Source organism: Sturnus vulgaris, chromosome 14 (genome assembly GCF_052056855.1).
Source record: "Sturnus vulgaris isolate bStuVul1 chromosome 14, bStuVul1.hap1, whole genome shotgun sequence".
NCBI classification, from domain to species: Eukaryota; Metazoa; Chordata; class Aves; order Passeriformes; family Sturnidae; genus Sturnus; species Sturnus vulgaris.
In genome coordinates, this window is record NC_142256.1 from 10,412,218 (window position 1) to 10,432,847 (window position 20,630).

General features: G+C 52.9%; 2 protein-coding genes across 2 annotated transcripts in view; both read right to left on the minus strand.

Moving 5' to 3' along the window:
• Window positions 1–66: 66 nt before the first annotated feature.
• Window positions 67–9,716, minus strand: LOC106859035 (transforming growth factor beta activator LRRC32-like). Its single transcript, XM_014886007.2, has 2 exons — window positions 6,042–9,716; window positions 67–5,512 (listed from the first exon to the last, which is right to left on the minus strand). Exons 1-2 carry the CDS (start codon window positions 6,144–6,146, stop codon window positions 3,584–3,586), a joined length of 2,034 nt encoding a protein of 677 aa, XP_014741493.2. The 5' UTR covers window positions 6,147–9,716; the 3' UTR covers window positions 67–3,583.
• A 121-nt stretch (window positions 9,717–9,837) lies between these two features.
• Window positions 9,838–20,630, minus strand: part of EDA (ectodysplasin A) — a 60,735-nt gene continuing 49,942 nt past the window's right edge. The window contains exons 3-8 of the mRNA XM_014885996.2: window positions 19,054–19,083; window positions 15,778–15,957; window positions 14,930–14,964; window positions 14,776–14,827; window positions 12,461–12,591; window positions 9,838–11,103 (exon numbers count right to left, since the gene is read on the minus strand). Coding sequence (XP_014741482.2) covers window positions 10,852–11,103; window positions 12,461–12,591; window positions 14,776–14,827; window positions 14,930–14,964; window positions 15,778–15,957; window positions 19,054–19,083 — 680 coding nt within the window. The 3' untranslated portion in view covers window positions 9,838–10,851. The remainder of the gene's footprint in view (window positions 11,104–12,460; window positions 12,592–14,775; window positions 14,828–14,929; window positions 14,965–15,777; window positions 15,958–19,053; window positions 19,084–20,630) is intronic.

Consider the following 20,630-nt stretch of genomic DNA (forward strand, 5'->3'; position numbering starts at 1 on the left):
TCCCTGTGGCACGGAGGGATAATGGGAAGCAGCCCTACGGATGGGAGGGACACAGGGCGGTGTCCTGGAGGTGCCACCAGCCTCTTGTGCCATCCCAAAGCCACAGAGAAAGTGCCACATTCAGCAGGAACACATCCCAGGCAGCCAGAACACGGCGTGGATGGGCCTCGATGAGATCAAAAGGACTCAGGAATGGGTGCTGCAATATCAGGGAAAATAAAAAATGGTACCTCCAGCAGCCCTCTGGAAGGGGATTTACCTTCAGCTGGGTGAAAGGACTCTTATCTTCCTTATCTTATCAGGACTGGGGAGATTTAGGTTAATTTAGGCTCTGTCTGAACACAGAGAAGGAGAAATGCTCTCCTCTCCTCCTCTGCCCAGCTGGGGTGGCCTGAGGAGAGAGATCTGCCAGGATATCCTTCAGCTCCTGCAGCAGATAAAGCTCTGGATCATTAAAAAAAAAAAAAGAAAGAAAGAAAAAAAAAAAGAAAAAATAAAGAAAAAATAAAGAAAAAATAAAGAGGGAAAAGGAAAAAAAAGAAGAAAAAAAGGAAAAGAAAAACTGCTGTAACTGAAGTGAGCTGAAGGTAATTTCCGCCTGGGTTAGTGAAACAGCTCGGTGGAAATTTTTGATAAAAATCTATTATTCTTTGAAAATGCAGGTCCAGGGAAATGTGAAGGCTTTCCACTGGAAAGAATGAGTTTTGCTGGATTTCTCAACCACTTCTCTAGAAAATTTGTCAATGGTCACAACATTTTAATCACTGCTGCTTTTTTTGTCAGACCAAAATTTACACTCCTGCCGCCTTCCAGCCTGACACGAAAATGCAACATTTTTGGCATCACCACTTTATTTGTTCAAAATGTAATATTCAACAGATCTTTTGCCCTCCTTTTGGATCAAGAAAACACTGGAGATGCCAAGACACGCCTGGGATAGGGAAACCATTTCCCCTAAAGCACGGGAAGCTCCGGATGAGGGGCATTGCAGAACTCAGGACAGACCCGGGGTTTCTCTTGGCCTCATGCTGGTTCTGGGGACACAAACGTGGTTTGGTGCCACCTCACTGTCCCCTGGGCCAGCACAGGCTCACCCCAAGTCCTGCTCCTGGCCAAGCTGGAGCTGGGAGAAGGGGATATTGCCCTAGGATTCAATCTTGGCAAATCCATGAGACCATAACCTGGAATTCCGTTTTTCTTTGAGTCAGGAAAGCACAAGGACATCAGTAATGGTGATAACCCAACACCACTGCCCTGGCTCATTTTCCACACCTTCACAGCCCCTCCTCAGCCTGGGAAGTTCTCCCTCTTCCCCCTTACCCTGGGCTTTACAGAATCCTTGGGGTTGGAAAAATCCTCTGAGATCAAGTCCAGTTATTTGTGAGCTTTTTCTGCCTCAAGATTCTCCCCCCCTCTATTTTTAGTGCGTTTTCCAGCAGATGCTTCAATCCCCAGAGAAACTTCAGGATCAGCAGCCGCTGTCCCCAAGTGTCACTGCCCTGAAGGGGTCAACCCCTGCCAGCTGCTGCTCGGCGGGGACACGACACTGGATAAACACGGCTGGGGACACTCAGGATGCCCGAGGCAGCGCCTGGCACCGAGTGCCGGCAGCACATGGTGTCCCTGAGCAGCCGGTGGTACGTGGTGTCCCCGCCCGTCCCCAGTGTCCCCACCCGTCCCCAGCTCCGAGCTCATCGTGAGGAAGATGCTGGTGGGAACGGCAGCACAAAGCCAGGACATCTCCCGGTGACACCAGTGGGAAGGGGTTAAACGAGGAGCAGAGGGCACAAAAATGCACCAGAGACACTCAGTGAAGGCACTTTGGGCCCTGAGGTGTCCCTGCAATGTCACCGAGCGCTGGGGCAGAAGGGTGGCACAGCATTGGGGAGGTGCTGAGGTCACCCACCTGTCCCAGCACTTGGTGGGCACTGGAAAAGCAAATCCCTGCCCCAGGGACAGTCTGAACTCACCTGTGGACACTGGGAAAGCAGATCCCTGCCCCAGAGAGCTCAGGTGTCACCCGAGGACAGGGGACAGTGCTGGGGAAAAGCCCCAGGTGGACACAGCAGCTCCTGGGACACTCCATGGCTCCCCAGGGACATCAGCTGGGGACAGCACTGGGGATGGAGCTGGGAAACACTGGGATGGGAGAGGACAAAGCAGTGGTGGCTGTGGCATGGGGATTTTTGTAACCCAAGAGGGACATGGGAACAGGAGGTCCAGGGGGAAGGGGGGGTGTGGAAGCAGGAGATCCAGCATGGGAGGCTGGGTATCTTCCTGTCCCCAAGGTCCTGCAGGGTGGTGACACACAATGACAGGCTCCCACTCGCTATGACAGGGCACAGAGCTCTGCATCAGAGGGAAACTGAGGCAGGGGTGGAAATGTGGGGGCCACCAAAGTCACTGAGGGTTCTGGAGCTGTGTGCCCAGCAAAGGACAGGAAGTTGAAACCCTGACATATTTTACACCAAAAACGTCCTTTTTGCTTCCCAGTAAAACCATAAGCTTGAAAGAAATAAAAAAGGGAAGAAAATGAAGCAATTGGGGTTTTAAGTAACTTCCAAGCCCTTATGTTCCCATAGCTCCAATCCACCAGGTGTGTGAAGGTGACTGGGCCCAGCTGGGGACTTCCCAGGTGGAACCACATGAATGTGAAACATTAAAGGTTTCACTGCAACTTCAATTTTGTACTTCCTGGAGCAGGTCCAGCCCTTCAGGTGCTCCCACTCTGCCCTGGGAAGCGGGACAAGTCACTCAAGGGAGAGATGGACATCACCACACAGTTGCAATCCCACTCAACACCTCCTCCAGCTGCCTTCTCGAGCTGGAGTCTGAGCCCCTGGATCATCCCTGGCTTTGGGGAGTGCTCAGAGGGTGCCAAATCCATCAGGACCATGACCTGGGCAGCACTTACCTCTTGCTGGCACCAGCCACCATCACCTTGAGGGTCTTGGCACTGATAGGACATCTTGTACTAGCCAGGGACAGCACAGACCTGCACTCCTCCCATTCCCACTATCCCAGTGGGGGAGGACAGGGCAGAATTCCTCCCAGCATCCGCAGCAAGGGAAGGCAGCAGAGGGGTGGGCAGGGTCTCACAGAAACCCCCTCCTCACCCCAGCACTGTGAGCCACACCACCAAACATCATTCCTATTCCCTCCTGCTTCTTCCTGGATTAGGGAACGCTTCAGGAGCGGCAGCAGGGCCTTAATAGAGCTATTAAACCTTCTTAAAGGGGCTGTTGGGCAAGCTGGGAAACACCCAGGTGGCCCAAATGGAGACAATTCCCATCCAGCTGAGTGTGACGTGGAGGAAAGGGGTGCTCAGTGCAGCCAGCCCCAGGGCTTGGTTCCCTGTGCCGAGTGATGGGAATGTGTCATGGCACCCCAAATTCCATGTGCAATTTCTGGCAGAGATCAGGGGAGATGGGAGGGTGGCTCAGAGCCCAGCACCCACCACGCTCCTGTCACTGGGTTCACAAATCACGCGGGTACCAGTGAGATGTAAACCACAATAATATTATTAATATTAATATTATTAATAATAATTATTAGAGTTCTGACCGATGGCCGCAGGTCTGGGCTACACTTTGGTGATGCTGTCAGGTGGCCTCTCCTCGGCTGGCCTCTCTCCTTTGGGATGGAGCTGCGAGATTCCCACTCTGTTGTTCCCGAGTCCCGCACATCCCGGAGCCTTCTGCCCTTTCCTCAGGAGGCAGAAAGCCGAGGCACAGAGGAGGGAAAGACTAATCAGGGCCACCAGCACAGCCAGGGAGGCAGTGCCCTCGGGCTGGGGACAGATCCAGCCGGGAGTGCCGCTGATCCTGGCTGAGATATTCCGGCCGTGCTCCTGGAAAACACAGCGGGCTTGGCGCAGGTCGGGCACGGCCACGCCGGCCGCACGCAGCGTGTCCAGCCAGCCCAGAGAGCAGCAGCTCCAGGGATTCCCAGCCACAGACACAGCCCTCAGGCTGTGGGACCAGCTCCTGGCTGCTCCCAGGCTCTGCAGGCTGTTATTCCGAATGTCCAGGCTCTCCAGCGGGGAGCAGGAAAGCCCCGTGGGCAGCAGGCTCAGGTGGTTGCCCGACAGGTCCAGCACTCGGAGCGTGCCCAGGCAGGGCAGCGCTGCCTGGCCCTCGTCCATCTGGTTGTCCCTCAGAGAGAGCTCCTGCAGGGACAGCTCCAACCCCCCCAGTGCTCCCGTGGCCATGGACAAGTCCCTGTTCCCCGACAGGTCCAGGGAGAGCAGGGGGGTCCGGTTGAAGGCGTGGGGCTGCAGCCTGGAGATGCCGTTCTTGGACAGGCTCAGGTGCTTCAAGCGAGGCACGTTGTAGAAGGTGGTGCAGGTGTTTCCAGAATCCCTTCTCAAATCCTCTCCTTGGTCACTCTCCTGGCCCTCACAAGGCTGCAGGCTGTTGGAGCCCAGATCCATGGATTCCAGGTGAGGCAGGGAATCGAGGAACCAGCGTGGCAGCACACGGAGGGCGTTGCTGTGAAGATCCAGCGAGCGCACGGACAGCTCTGTGCCATTGGAGACAGACTCCCTGGCCACCTCCTGGAGACAGTTCCTTGCCAGGCTGAGCCTGTGCAGGGAGCCCAGGCTGTGGAAGAAGGAAAATGGGAACAGCTCCAGGCGGTTATTGCTGAGATCCAGGTCAGCCACGCGTGTCAGAGCGGCCACGGAACGCACGGTCCTGTTGAACCTCTGCATCTCCTTGTAAAGCAGGACAAACTCCCTGGGATGGGGTGAGCCTGGGAGCAGGGAAGAAATGAGGTTATTGGAGAGGTTTAAGTGTGTGAGATCATGGGCTCTGGGGAGCTCTGGAAAAGAGAGGAGTCTGTTATGGCTCAAGTCGAGCACTCGGAGCAGGTAGGGCTCCGCTCCCTCGTCGGAGGAGAAGAGCTCCAGGGCGTTGTAGCTGAGGTTTAGAACTCGCAGCTGCGTGAGGCTGAAGCCAGAGATACAGTGGAGGGAATTCAAAGCCAAGTTCAGCACCTCCAGCTCTTCCAGAGGCTCAAAAGCTCCCTCCTGGATCTCCATGATGTAGTTGTTGCTGAGGTCGAGCTGGCGCAGGCGCGGCGAGTTCTGGAAGGTCCCTGCCAGCAGCTTGGTCATCGTGTTCCCAGAGAGATCCAGCACCCTCAGGCTGGTGAGGCTGCTGATGTACCAGCTGGCCATGTGGCTCTCCAGGTTATTCACTGACAGGTCCAGGACCTCTATATTCCTGAGCAGATGGAAAGCTTCCCCGTTAGCCAAGTAATTCCGGTCCAGGTGATTGGATGCCAGGAGGAGCGAGCGCAGCCGAGGCAGCTGAGCCAGGGCGGTGGCTGACACGGCTTCCAGCTGGTTGAAGCACACATCCAGGTACTCCAGCTGCCCAAATCCTGGCATGTTGCTGCCTGACAGGTTTTGGATGAAGTTGTTGGAGAGTTCAAGGTACTTAATTCCTTGGCCAAGCTCCTTGGGAAATTTCCGCAGGCCAACTCCTTTGCAGGACACCTTCGTGGGGCTCTGTGGAGAGACAGGAGAGGTGTGAATGAGGGGGGCTACAAACCGCAGCTCCAGGCAAGCCAGCTGCTGTCCAAGATGGGCATGAGGAGTGGGAATGAGCACTGCTCCCCCTTCCAAGCCCAGCTGGTCCAGAGCATCCCTGTTTAGGCAGAGGGAGGGCACTGTGTAGGCTCCACCTTTCGCTCCAGTTTCCTCTGGAGCTGGGAACCTGGATGGGGAGCAGCTGATTTCTTTCTGGGGCGACAGAAACCTGCTATTACCCCATCTAGGTTCCCAACTGCCTCATTGGAATCCCTGGACTCCATCCTCTGAGTACCTCAGGCATGGCAGGGACGTGGGAGCAGCTAGATGCCACCTCACAGGAGACCAGCTCCAAGACAGGGAAACAGAGGAAAGGCTGGGAAAGTTAAAGAGATGGAGGCTGGAGGGAGGTGAGAGCCATAGGGAGGAGATCCAGAGGGATGCTGGCAGCCCCAGCCACGCTGCTGGAGCCATCCCAGCCCAGGTGCTCCTTGGAAAACAGCCTTACCTGCTGGCACAGAGGGGAGCTGGGCCTCGTCTCCGGGCTAGCCCGGGCTCTGAGGATGGACGGGAGCAGCCAGAGCAGGAAACATCCCCGAGCAGCCCAGAGCATGTTGGGCTGCGGGCGCTGCCAGCCCCGTCCCGCTCCTGCGGCGTCGCTGGCAGGCTGGGCAGGAGCCAGGCTCTGTATAAATAGGCTTCAGGATGGGATGGGGGAAGGAGATAAGGCATGTGGGTGTTCGTAGCTACGGAAGTGGGAAAAGAAAGACATCAGCTCGCAGAGGGGGAAAAACGGCACAAAGCCACAGGGAAGGGAAAGAGAAACGGCAGGATGGGGAGGAGGGAGCTCAGGTGACCGGCTGGACCCGCTGTGACATCAAATGCCAGGAGGCAGAGGTGGCACGTAGGAAAGCTGAGAGGGTTTGTGGGAGTTTCCTTGTGCCAGGGACAGGATGTGCCAGCTCCCGGGGCACCAGGGACAGCCGGCGAGGGCTCTGCAGCCTGGGACAGCTCCTGGCTGTGGCATCACCTGACTGTCACACCCAGGCAGCGACATTCCCTCTCCATCCCAGCACAGCCATCGGAAAACAATAGCTTCCAGGGCTCACCGCACCTTCCCAGGGGGATGTGCAGAGCTGGAATCCCCCTCCTCCTCTTCCTCCTCCTCCTCCTCTCCCTCCCCTTGCGGCGTGCAGGCGCCGGGCTCCTCGCTGTCACACCCCACGTCCCCACCTGGGCTGCCGGGTCACCTCTTCGCTCAGGCAGGAACCAGAAGGGAACTGTCCCTGCGGCAGCTGCAGGTGGGATCTGTGCACCCGGAACTGTGTCCCACCCACAGGGACTTTTTTTGTGTGGTGGCATCTCCGTGTCCTTGTGCCGCCTAGTGCTGACACACTCCTTGGGGACAAGCCCCTCATGCTTCACGGGGCACTCTCCAAAACGCACAATTTGGGGTTTTTTTGGCTTAGTGTGGCCAATTCCATGTGAGCAACTCAGGCTGCTGAGGGGTTGTCCAAGGATGTGAAGTTTCAGCTACGGAGATCATGCTCTAATCCTGGCAGGAAAAAAATAATATATAGACATAAAATACACAAATAAATAAATATAGATTATTTATATATATATATATATATATATATACACACATACAGTAACACATCTGAGTAACCCCTCACCCTCTGATGGCTGGCATGGTGGGGGACACTTTGTCACCTCAGGATGTGACTCAGCCTTGAGTGTCCCCAGCATGCAGAACAGGCAGAACAGCGGTGACAGGCCAGGGACAGCGTTTTGGGCTGATGTGGGGCTGGAGGCAGCTGTGAGCACACAGCACATCTGTGCAGATGTGAGCTCCTGCCAGAGAAACACCGACCTCTGGATGACCCCATAGCCCTCCCAAAAGCGGAACCAGCCCGTCCAGCCCTGCCACGCCCGGGGAAGCCCAGCCTGTCCCCCTGCACCCCAACTGCTGGCCATGGGTCTGCACGGTGACACAGCCCCTGTCAGCAGCTGAAAAGTCCCTGATTTGGATCAGGGACTTCTGCAGAGAATCCCTGGGCATTTGCATCCCAAGGCTGTGAATTCCCTTTGTGGGAGCAGCGGGTGTGGATCAGACCCGGCAAACACCGAGAGACTTTTCTTGGATCGTGATGAAGGCAGAGTGAACCACACTCTGAACAGGGAGGGATCTGCTCTGAAACCAGCTCTCCTGTGCTTCTCCCTGCCCTCCATGCTGGCTCCAGGGAGTGGCTCCCTGTTCCCCACGAGGCTTTTGTGGGAGAAGTCTCCAAAGGATGTGAGGAAGGAGCAGCAGGACTGAGGTATGGAGGAAGCTGGGACAGAATCACCTGCCCAGGTCACATCTGTGCTGTAGGTGATGGGCTCCAGCCGGGGTGTTTGGGAGCAGAAGGACACCTGGTTATCCAAATCCATGGGATCTGCCCTTCCTTCCATGCATTCCCAGGGCATTGGGAAGGTGACTCTCGAGCAGCTCTGATCCCAACGAGGGGACAGTGTCCCTCCCACCCCGGAAGGATGGAGCTGTCCCCTTGCAAAGCCAACACTGCTGTGGCCATTCAGACCTTCCACGGGAGCTGCTGGTGTGGCTGGGCTGGGACATCCCATTGGGAGCAGGAAAAAGCTCTATCTGCCACGGCCACCTGCAGCCAGCTCCAATTCCACGTCTCCAACACACACTTTGGTTAGTGTGAGCACCAGAAAAAGCCTGCTCACACATTCCATGAAGGAATTGCTCCCTCCTGCCTTCCTCCTGCATCCCAAGCACGTACCAGAAAGAACTTCCAGGCAGGAATTGCTCTCTCCTGATCTCCTCCAATACCAGAGGGGACAGCAACACCCCAGCCTTTAACAGAGCAAAGGGATTCTCCCTCTGCCTCCCCCTGCCCACAGCCATGGAGCACATCCCAGATCCTGCCAGCGGGGTACAAGGAATGCAAACTCCATCCCAACCCCCTGTTATTTATGGCTGCCCCCAGCCTTGCTGCTCAGGCCTGTTCTAAAGCGATCCTGTTAACGATTTGCTTCATGTTCTCGCTGTGTACAGTTGTCCCGCTTCATTCTTGTCACAGGAACATGTCCCTCTTAATCCGTTTGAAAGGAAAGAAAACCACAAAGCCCAGTGAAGAGCCCCCAAGGCTCTTGCCCATCCCACATGTCGAGGCTGAAGGGAGGAGAAGCCACTAAAAAGCCAGAGCAGCCCATTTGTCACGCAGTTGTTTCCCGAAGTGCACGGCTCCTGTGAATAGCGAGGCCGTGGCCAACGCCGCTGCCCCGAGGAATTTTTGTCTCCCAATAACTGCAACACTTGGCAAGGGACATCACTCGCTAGGGATGGAGCCAGCAATGCTCCAGGCAGGGCAGGGCCCTCTGTGGCCACAGCACAGAGCTGGGACACTCCCCTCCCACACCCTGCAGGTGACCATGAGCCACCTCTGCGTGGAGCCAGCACCGAGATCATGGAATCACAGGACTGGGCTGGGAGGGATCCTTTGGATCAAACAGTTCCACCCCTGCCATGGGCAAGGACACCTTCCACTAGCCCAAGCCCCATCCAACATAGCCTTGGACATTTCCAGGGCTCCAGGGGCAGCCACGGCTTCTCCAGGACCTCCCCACCCTCACAGGGAAGAATTCCTTCCCAATATCCCATCTCACCCTGCCCTCTGGCAGTGGGGAGCCATTTCCCCTTGTCCTGTCACTCCAGCCCTTGTCCCCAGTCCCTCTCAAGCTCTCCTGCAGCCCCTTTAGGCCCTGAGGTCCCAAAAACCTTCCCTGCTCCAGGTTGAAGATGTCACTTTGAGATTTGCCCTGTTCCTACACAGGCTGCAACTTCACTCCCCTCTTGAAAGCACAAACAGGCTCTGGAAAGAAACACAGGGAAACAAAACCCCAACCAAGCTGAGCAAGTGTGAGCCAAGGGCTGAGACAACAGCAATTTGTGCCTCTGCCTCAGCTCCAGAGCATCTTATGGCTTTAGGTCTCTCCAGCTGAGGGGAGGTAACGGGACAGAGTTGCTCAAGAAGCCAAAAGAAACAATAGTGTCCCAGCTCCTCTATTAGTCACTAGAAATCGAGTTATGACTAGACTCAGCAGGGCTCAGAGAAAAGAAAAAGTGGTGACTTCATGCTGGACCGGATTTTAAAATCCCATTTTTTTTCCTTTGCTAAAGTCTCCATCACCACTTATTTTAGGTAGGAGGATGCCAAAAGGAAAGGGGTGGGGGGAAGGAAGGCTAAAAACCACATATAAAAGCAGGACAGTTGCTATTAAAACAGAAAAAAAAATTCCTGTTTGAATATTTTATTCTTAAACATAACAAACTTCCTCCGAGTGTTGTCACAAGTACTTGTGGCTGCTCTACGTGGCTCGGTGAAGCCTGTAGAAATGTGTTCTGGTTTGCAAAATATTAATTAAAAAGAACAAAACAACCCCCTCCCCCCCCCAAAAAAAACCCCCCAAAAAACAAAAAACAAAACCAAACAAAAACCAAAACCAAAATACCCCTAACCCAACTCAATTTGCTGTAACAGCAGCAGTACTTGAAGGCAGCCCCCCCTGGGGCAAGGTTACCTCTGGGGTAAGGGCAGGAGCTGAAAGGAGCAGAGGCCTGGACCCGGGAATCGGCGTTTTCTTTGGGATTTGGTGGTTTCTGGAATGTGGAGGCAGTTTCCTATCTGCTAAGCCTGCTCTAGTTATTCCTCTTCCTCTCGCACTTCCTGCTTTTGCTTCCAAGCTCTAGGTCGAGGCACTTTTCCTCCTCCTCCTGAGGATGAATGTAAACACCACTGACCCTGTCTCACCCACCTCCCCTCGCCCCCCAGCCCTTCCAGCTCCCCCTGGGAAGGCAGGGAGCCAGAAGCCCCCTCCTGGCTGTCGATAGCGTGCACAAGCAGGAGCCTGGCTGGGATTTTGGGACAGGAGTCCGTGTCCTCCCGCTCCTGCCTGGGATGCTCTTGCCAGTGCAACATCCGAGCAGAGCCCCCAGCTCTCCCAGCAAGCCTCGTGTGAAGGTCACAGAGCAGAGTATCAGTGCAGTAATACTTGAAATACTGAGACAAGGCACACCCAACAGCCTTTCCTCCTCACAACGCTCTCCCCACCAGCTTTTTTGGTTTGATCCGAGTCTCCCCGCGAGTCACAGAGGACAATTGTGCTTCCTGCATTCACATATAGGAATAAATAGCTCTGGATCAGTTTCCTTTATGGCCGGATTACAGAACCCCTGAAATACTGATACGCTTTATGAACAGCAGCACTGTGCAGTTCCGTGGGTGTCCTTGGCCACGCCAAGTTCCTCTCTAGGATGCGGGTGCATCTCCCAGGCGGATGGCCCCAAAGAAAGTCGTGTGCTTGCTCATGTTGATGGAGATGTCAGCGTGGACCATCTTCACAGCAATCTTCTGCCTGGCCTTGAGCAGGCACACCCCGGCCGTGTAGCACGTGTTGAAGTTGGTCTTGCCGGTCTCGATGCTCCGAGTGCATTGCAGAAAGGGCTTCTCGTCCACCACCACCTCGTAGCTGGCGAAATCAGTGAAGTTGATGTAGTAGACCTGGTGTGAAGCAGGGAGAAGAAAGGTGTCAGGGAAAGGGTTGGGGTGTGGGGAGCAAGTGCAGCGTCCTGGGGGTGTGTGCAGCCCCTCCTGCACTCACAGGTGGCTTGTGCGAGGCAGTGAGAGCCCCAAACCAACCAGGAACTCCCTTTATTCTGCTTCAGACTGACCCAAGCATGCAAAAACCCCTAAATCCACGTGCCTAAGGCTGAGCTACCATCCTGCTTATTCCAGGGAAGTGACACACCTGCACAGAGCCATGCAGGACCCCCTGTGGGCTACAACAGCTTCTCATCCCACACACAGACACACACATTCCACTGAAGGCCTCTTGCACTTACCTGGCCAGTCCTGCTTCCTGGTGCCAGGAGCCTCCTTTAGTGGTGACATCAGAACTGCCCTAAGGTGGACTGGGAGCTGCCTCCTGGGTAACTGGACTCGGTGCTTGCACAGGCACGAGCTACTACAGGGAAAAGGCTCTCCCAACCTCCACAGCTTGGAAGGAAATCACCTCACAGTGTTTCTACGGATTGAACTCCCTGAACTCCAAGGCCCTGTGACTCTACTTGTCCTCACCTAACCCTCTCCCACACCCTGGTTCCCAAGAACTGCAGGAGGAAGACCTATCCAAGGGGAAGTCAGTCTCAAGGAGCTGCTTCTTCCTGAGAAAGGAAATCCAGCCCTTTTGGAGGCAGGAGCTGAATACTGAATCCTCTTTTTTTTTTTCTTGATGGACCACAAGCGATGAGGCTTCAGTGGCCCAACACTGTGGCCAGCAATCAGCATCAAGAACCTGGGAAACAATTACACTTTGGCCCATGTGGAGTTATATTTTCTGTCCCCATCCAAACTGGACACGTGTCACCAATTCCATGGAAGAAGAGCACCTGACATCTGTGGCTCACTTCATCCCAGAGCTGGTTCTGGGGCAGAGCTACAGGGAGCAGGGGGAGGCAAACAGAGTGACCTGGGCTAGAATGTGACCAAACCACCTGGGCTGGCAAAGTGACACAGCTCCAAAATAACCACAAATCACCAGTGTTTGGCTCTTTTAAAGCACTGAGCTCAACCTCCTGCCCGCAGGGAGGTTTGGAAGGGTCAGGGAATGACCACAGGGATAACTGGAGGGATAACCCTGGGATAGGTGGGTATGGGCTGTGCTCTCAGTGACTAATCCCTGGCGTCCTGGCGGTGACAGGGGTGTGACACTCCTCCCCACACCCAGCCTGAGCCGAAGCAGCTACAACTCCACGCAAGCTGTTGGCATTTTGGTTGTTGTCTGGAGCCCTCTCGTGGTTCATGCAAGGCTTCCACCGGAACACAAGAATAGGAGGAGTTAGCCTAGGACCGTACTCACTTCTACCTGACTATAGATGAAGTATGTGCCGTCCACCAGTACCTCCAGCTCCCCACTGCGGGCATGCAGCTTAAACACCTTGGGGTTCAGAGTGATGCGAGACCAGTCATTGAGGACTCCACCTGAAAGATCTCAGTATGAGAAAACGGCGGTCACTCAGTACCCGTCAGGAGGAAAAGCGCAGGAGCAACACAAACACAGTCACACAGAGAGCAGGGAATTCCCAGGGGGCATCCCAGGATTAGGGACTGCAGGGACTCCTCTCCAGCTCTGAAATTGCCTGTGCCCCCAACTCTCTTGTGTTCTCAGCCTCAAAACCCTGCTGTGCTCTGCTCATCCCAGGGCTGGTCACGGATCTGCCTCCTCCTGACCCTGCAGCTGAGCTTGTTTGATCCCTGTTCCCTGTTGTGTCCATCATGGAATGGTTTGGGGGTTCCACCCCCTGCCATGGGCAGGGACACCTTCCCCCGTCCCAGGTTGCTCCAAGTCCCGTCCAACCTGGCCTTGGACACTTCCAGAGATCCAGGGGAAGCCACATCCCTGTGTCAGGGCCTCCCCACTCTCACAGGGAAGAATTTTTTCCCATTCTCCCATCTAAATCTATCCTCTTTCAGCTTAAAGCCATTCCTTCTTGTCCTGTCACTCCAGGCCCTTGTCCAAAATCCCTCTCCAGCTCTCTTGGACTCCCTTTAGGCAGTGGAAGGGGCTCCCTGGAGCTTTCTCTTCTCCAGGCAAAGGGAGGCCAGCTTTGGGTCACACGATTGATTTTAATTCTAGTGTTCCTTGATTTCACCATTCTTCACTTTGTAATTGGGATAATTTCAACAAAACCTTTGCCTTTACAACTCCTGAGCTTTTTAAGAGCCAGAATAACAACAAAGTAGGAAATTGCATCATATCACAACACAGTAACCCCTAACTGGGGTCCCTCCACACTGTCAGGGATTTATGGATCCACCACCCACTCCTTTGGCACTGGGATTACTGGGATAACCTAGGAACAGACTTTTCTATGAGCCCCAAACCGAGCCAATCTCTGTAGGTGCCTCAGTTTATCAAATCCCACTCTTTTCCTCCCAGTCTCCATCTGCCTCTCCTCTCCCTGCTCCCAGTTGGAGCTCGCCAGGCTGGCAGCTGGACAGCATTCCTGGCTCCCAGCTCTGGATTGTTCCCGAGCAGCAGGGAAGGACACTCACAGGGCATTCCTGCTCTTAGAGAGCAGCGTTCCCTCTGCAAACCCTCAGCATTCCCAGTAATGAAGGGATAATTGCTTTGTGAACGTAAGCAAACAGCAACTCTTCCCTCACGTTGTTCCTGGGAACGGGAGCTTTCCTTTTAATTTTGGGGAGCTGCAAGCACAAATCCCTATCCATGAGAAATTCCAGCTGCCACTGCTCACTGCTGAGAGGGGAAAGCTGCCTTCCCACAAAAGCAGTGGCCAGCCCATCCCATCCCACGTGGGAGGCAGGAATTCCTGGACAGGGATCCTGCAGCCCCTTCCTGCCGCCCCCACCCTCGGGAGCCAGTCTGGGATTGGGGTAAGGATGGATGGATGTGGTCCCCGGGGAGCTGCACGTGGGGACTCAGGGAGGGGACAAGGCAGCTCCTCTCCAGCACAGCCAGAGCAGGGAGGCAGGAGGTGATGAATGAGCCCCAGCTGTTGGAAGGAGAGCAGGAACTTGAGGAGAATTTGGATGGGGATTGTGGGAATCCCATCCAAAGGAGCTGCCTGTGGATGGGACGTGGCTCAGCAGGATCTGGGATTAAAGGATGCTGGTGGGGGCAGAGATGCTCAGGGGATCCCAGGAAGGGCTGGTGGCTGGACACCTCTGTATCCTCTCACCACTGGGTCTTCCCTGCTTTAAATTCCTGGGAAACTGGAGGAAAATGGGCAAAAGGGGAAGAGACAGGACAAGGATCCACTGAGGGCTTAAAATAGAATGGGGGGAAAAAAGGCCTGGTCATGGAGGGGCTGGGGAGACAAAAGATGTACCTGGAGGTCAGGGAGAAGGGACATTTAGTGGGACAGAATTCCTGGGATGTACAGAACAGGGATAATCTGGGAGATAAACAGGAGCTCAGGGGAAACAGGGGTGGCGACTCTGCCCAAGACTCTTCTTGGAGGGGTCTGGGCAGGGGTATTGGAGGGCAGGGATGGGCAGGGATGATGTTGGAGCTGTATCAAGGGATGGATGGGATCCAGGTACGAGGTCAGGGATGCAGGGAAAATCTGGGAGCTGTGTCATGGGATCCAAGAACTCTGTGGGTGCAGGAGAGGATTTTCCCAGTACCCACAATTATCAAGAGATCCTTACCATTCTTCACTTGGATTGCTGAGCCTTGGCCTTGGAGATGGACCACAGCTGGCTGCAAGGGAGAGCACAGAGATTGAAGATTAATGGGAAGCACCGTGCCAGTCCACAAAAATCCCCCCCAAAGCTGGGTTTTTCCATGGAAAGATCAACTCACCTGGATGTCTCTGGAGCTGGCCTTGTCTGTGGCACCTGCAAAAGGCAATTCCACATCAATGAAGAGGAAGGTTGAATGAAAAATCCCATAAATAAAACTTTTTTTATTTCAAAATAACCCCTAAACCCCCTTATAAAGAGCTTTTTTAACCATTTTTTTAAACCCAAAATAACCCTGAAGCCCCATATAAATCACTTTTCTTACTCCATGATAATCATTAAACCTTTGTTTTAACACGAGGAGGGATATGGGGTGCAGGTAATATTAAAATAGATAAACCAGAAGTATTAAAAAATATTTTAAAAACATATAAGGAAGAAAAACGTTCTCTGGTTTATTCCTGGCATTTCTATCCAACCATCACAATTATTTTGTTATTCAACAGGTTTCCACTAGAAAGAAAAATTGCACAAGCCATTCCCTGATCCACAGTGAGAATAAAACCTCTTGGCTGCCAAGATGCCAAGTTTCCCTCTGCAGGTCATTCATTGCATCTCCCTCCCCTGGGAGCCAAATCCTAATTAAAGAGGAGAAGCCTTTGGCAGCACAGCACAGAGTTGAGGGGCTCCTGCTGCTCCTGCCCACTCAGAGCCAGGAAATCCCAGAATCCCAGAAATTCAGCATGGTTTGGGTCAGAAGGGACCTTAAAGCCCATCAGGTTCCACCCCTGCCATGGACAGGGACACTTCCATAGGTTGCTCCAAGCCCTGAGGACACCCAAGTCCTGCCCCAGGCTGTGGAGCCATCACATCCCAACATTCTGGTGACATCTCTGGTGACATCTCTGGTGACATCTCTGGTGTTCCCACCTGTCCAGCTCGGAGCAGAGGGCAGGGATGGATCCTTACCTGAGGGGCCCTGCACTCCAGGTGGTCCCTGAGGGCCTGGGGGGCCAGGGGGGCCGGGTGGTCCCATGACAGTTGTGCCTGGAATTCCAGGGATGCCGGGAATGCCGGGGGGACCCTGTGGCCCTGGAGGCCCTGGTGGCCCTTGGGGACCATTGGGCCCTGGAGGACCAGCCTTTTTACCTGGAAAACACAAGGAGAGGTGTTACCTGGGGTTGTGAGTGGGCTTGGAGCTGCAGGAAATGGGAGGTGGGGGATGGATCAATGCTGGATGTAGGCAGGGATGAGGAGCAGCCTCAGGACATTGCCCCTCTGGAATTGCTCTGGAGGCTGCAGCCATCCGTTGTTATTTGTTGGGCTGATGGAACGTGGCTTGAGCTTTGTTAGGACAAACTTCTCCAACATAAAAGGGTGGGGGGGTGTCCTGTGGCTCCACACCATGAGGACAATGCTGCCAACAGGGCAGGACCGGTCACCACCCTGCAGGCTCCTTCCCGTAGGGAATTAAACTGGAACGAGGCATGGGGACTCTCTGGGGCCTCTCAAGGGATGGAGGCTCAGGGGTCTCTCCTGCTCTGGTCACTCAGCTCTCACCATGGGGTCAGTCCTCAAGTCCCATGCCCTGGGGCTGCTCACGTCCCCACAGACCTGGGATGAGCTTTGGATACAGCCAGGATGCTCCCACAAGGCTGGGGTGTTCTGGTGCAGCTGAACCACTCTGCAGTTTCTCAGTCTGCTGGGTTTCCATGGAAAACAGGGATAATCTTTGCTACCTGCTGCACATGGACTGGGAGATGATCCCCATGGCTTGGTCTCCTCCAGAGGGCAGTTCAGAGCTGAGCTCCAGCTCTTCCCCAGCGTTGCTGGAGGAGCCCCTGTGCTGCTTGTGCCTCAAAATAATTCAGTGTTTTGGGTTTTGGATGGAGGGAGGGGCTTGGGAAGGACTGACCCCATTCCAGGGGATGGAAACATTGGTGAATTGTTACAATCACAGAATCCCAGACTGATTTGGGTTGGAAAGGACCTTAAAGCCCATCCAGTCCCACCCCTGCCACAGGCAGGGACACTTTCCACTATCCCAGGGTGCTCCAAGCCCTGTCCAACCTGGCCTTGGACACTGCCAGGGATGGGGCAGCCAAAGCTTCCCTGCACAACCTATCCCAGTATCAAGGTAAAAACCTTCTTCCCTGCCATGATCCTCAAACACCTCACATGTCCCAAGGAAGAGAAATGAAAACTACATGAGGAAGATCCCACAGAGTGGGATGAAACAAACTCTGCAGGGAAAGCCTGGTCCCTGCTCTCCTGATTTTCCATGTTCCTGACAAAAATGATGCTCTTTTGATGTAGTTTTTAAAATGCCACTTTGGAACAGCTTTTCTGCCAAAGAACATAAACGGAGCAAAATCACTTCAATTGCTGCCACAAGGTCCTCAGTAGGACAGAATTAAACTGGTATTTAGATGACAGCAGCAGTTGGGATATGAAATTATAGTTGTTGGAATAGTTTCTGAGAACATTTATGTACTTGTTTCTCTACTAATATCCATCTTTGTAATGGACAGGAGTGTCAGGAAAAACCCATCTGTTTTAGCAGAGGAGTGGGAATCCTGAATGGCCACTAGCCAGGAGCAAGGGCACAAAGACATCAGGGTGGGACAATTGTGGGCACAATTTAAATGTGCAGAAAATGAAGTTAAAGTAAGCAGGGGTGAGTAAAGTCACGCTGGTGTCCTAAAAAAAGTGGAAAAAGGTTTCAGGGAACAAATCTCCACAGCAATATTTCTCTCCAAACCAGCAGCCATGACTCCCAACCTGAGCTGGCCACAATCCAGCCTTCCTCTAACCCAGCACTTCTCCTCCTCCTCGGGATGATGCTGTGCTTTGGAAATGATCACCTTGAACCACACCAAACTCCTCTCACTGACATCCCCCCAGTCCAGGCCATCCCAAGGGAGGATTGCAGACAGGGAGTTGGGAATACTCCAGGCTTCCCTTCCCAAGAGGGATGCACATCACAGCTGGTTTAACTCATCTGCCTCCCAAATCTGCTCTGCTACTCAGGGAGCTGCTGCTCGAGCAGTGACACAATTGCTCATCCCAGTGACACACTTCTGTGCCTGTCCCTCCTTCGAGGCACTTCAACCACTTCTCTGCATTAACAAACCTCACAAGACAAAAGATATTCCATTTATTATCTGATAGCTCCCTTATCAGCTCTCCGAGGAGGGTCCCAGCACCCAAATCCCAGCCTGCCAAGTCTCCCATGCCCATACCCAGGGGCTCTGAAACTCGGAGCAGGCAGAAGCAGGGAGTTCTCTATATTCCTCACTCATCAAACAATGAACTGGAACTCGAAAAATAATTAAATGTGACAATACCATAAAATTAAGCTACTTTATACAGCTGTATGCAATCCAGCCCCACAAGACCCCCCTGCCCCTCTGGAATTGCTCTGGAGGCTGCAGCCATCCGTTGTTATTTGTTGGGCTGATTGAACGTGGGCTGAGCTTTGTTAGGACAAACTTCTCTAACATAAAATTTTACACTTTTTCTCGGAGTAAATACAAATAAAGTTGCTAAGTGTGGCCTGTTCCCACCTCTCAGCTGTGGCTCTGGGGTTTGCATCCAAGGATTAAAGCCATTTGATGTGCTACTACAGTAGCACAGACATGGAAAACTCGACTGCTTGGATCCTTGGACTCGACCAAACTGCTGGAATTAAATGTGGGACCCTAAGTGTGGGACCCCAAGTGTTCCCAGCAGTCCTACAGAAACAAGGATGCCAACAGGAACCCCCCAAACAGGGCTGCCTGAGTAACCCAAATCCCAACAATCCACTGCCAACTGCCCGAGGAACATCACCAAATCCACAAAACACTGAGCAACACACCCAGAAGGGGCTCATAAAATGATAATTTGGAGGTTAACACAAGGAAAAGTGGGATGCAAAGTGTGTTGATGCTGAGTTTGGGGGGTCTGAAGGAGAATCCAAGCTGCAGGTTGGGAGGACTGGGATGAAAGCCAAGGCTAGCAAACAGCAACAGCTCCTGGCATTTGGTACTGACTCAACTCAACTCTTCAACTGGAGACTCTTCAGGATTACTTCTGCACAACATAATTAATTTCTTTCAGTGTTTAAAGAAGTTTTAAGGGGTGCTTGTGGGTGTTATTCCAGCCTTTCCTGGAGAGGGAAGCTGCCACTGGTTTCTCCTTTGTGTTGGCCAAAGAGAATTTGCAAAGCACAGAAAGGAAAATTCAGTTAAAACTCAAACTTACCCTTTTTCTTGTTTTTCACTGAACTTGGACCTACAAAGGGGAAAAAAAAAAGAAAACTAGTGAAATTCAGGGATCATTTCATCAGAGAAAATCCCCATTGCCATTTTAATTTCCAAGTGGACAATGGATGTATTTGTGGCCCATGCAGCAGCACAGGAATGGTCTCAGCTGAGAGCAGTAACCCAAATTTCAGAGCATGACAGAATAGTTGGGATTGGAAGGGACCTTTAAAGATCATCTGGTCCAACTCCCTGCTGACTCCTTGTGAGCCAAGTTGTTTAAAAATAAGAATAAAACACTAAAAAACCACAAAAGCAAAGAATTATTCTGAACTGGCTGTTTGAAACAATGGGAACCCAAACCTCCCGAGCATGGAGAGAAAATATTTACAGTGAAGCTGAGAAATGACAGGACTTTGTGAGCAGAGGCTGAAGTGTGAAACACGTTCCACTGCTTCCCCAAGAATTCATCATGTATGGGAATGAACTGCAAAAATCCCCAAATATTCCCTTGTGATTCATCAGGGAAATCCCTCTAAAACCTGGGGTTTAGCACAGCAATGACTGAAATCACCTTTAACTGAGATAAAATTATAACCAATCGAAGGTAATGAGGTTGCTTTGAGTCTGAGGGGGTGGGGAAAGGTAAATTCCCAACAGAAGAGCCTTTTTCTCATGGACAGTTAGGGGAAAGACAGGAAAAGAAATTACCCATCAACCTTACTGATGGCTTTCCAACAGAAATATTGGTTTTCCTACATTGTGCTGTTTGGTTATGGGAAAATGATGGTATTATCTACCAAAGGCATTACCTATAAAAGATATTCTCTATAAATGGGGGTATACATAATTTTAGGGAGAAATTCTTCCCTGTGAGGGCCTGGCACAGTTTGCCCAGAGAAGCTGTGGCTGCCCCAACCCTTGAAGTGTCCAAGGCCAGGCTGGACAGGGCTTGGAGCAACCTGGGCTAGTGGAAGGTGTCCCTGCCCATGGGATGAATGAGCTTTAAGGTCCTTCCATCTGAATGATAATTTCTGCTAACTCACTATTTTTAATAATATTTTGATACTATTTTTTTGTAATATTCACAGGTTGGACAACACATGGATTCCTAATGATGCCATCCCAGTATCCCAGTAGAAAGCCACACCAGACTGCAAAACATTTCAGGCTGGACAACGAGGCTCCTGATTCTGCACTTCTGAGCCCCACCACTCCTCAGTGTAGCCACCAGCCACTGAACAACATTAGAAGAGGGGGGAAAAAAAAAAAATCCCATTTAAAGCTCCCAGCCCATCCCAACGCAGCGAGACGCGAGCGGCTGTGCCTCGGCAGCCCTCGGAGTCACGAGAGTTTATTTCATGTTCCATAGATCCCACCATTAGCACCAGAACCAGAGTGAAAGTACAAATAGCTGTGGCCAGCCAGACACATTTGGGCTGGCTGGATCCAATTAGCTTCAAAGATGACTGGGAGGAATGAGAACCACATGGGATGTCAATGTTCGCAGTCTATATTACAACACACGCATCTGTTCCAGGCACGGCAGAGAGAGATGTTATGGATCTGCAAGTGGAG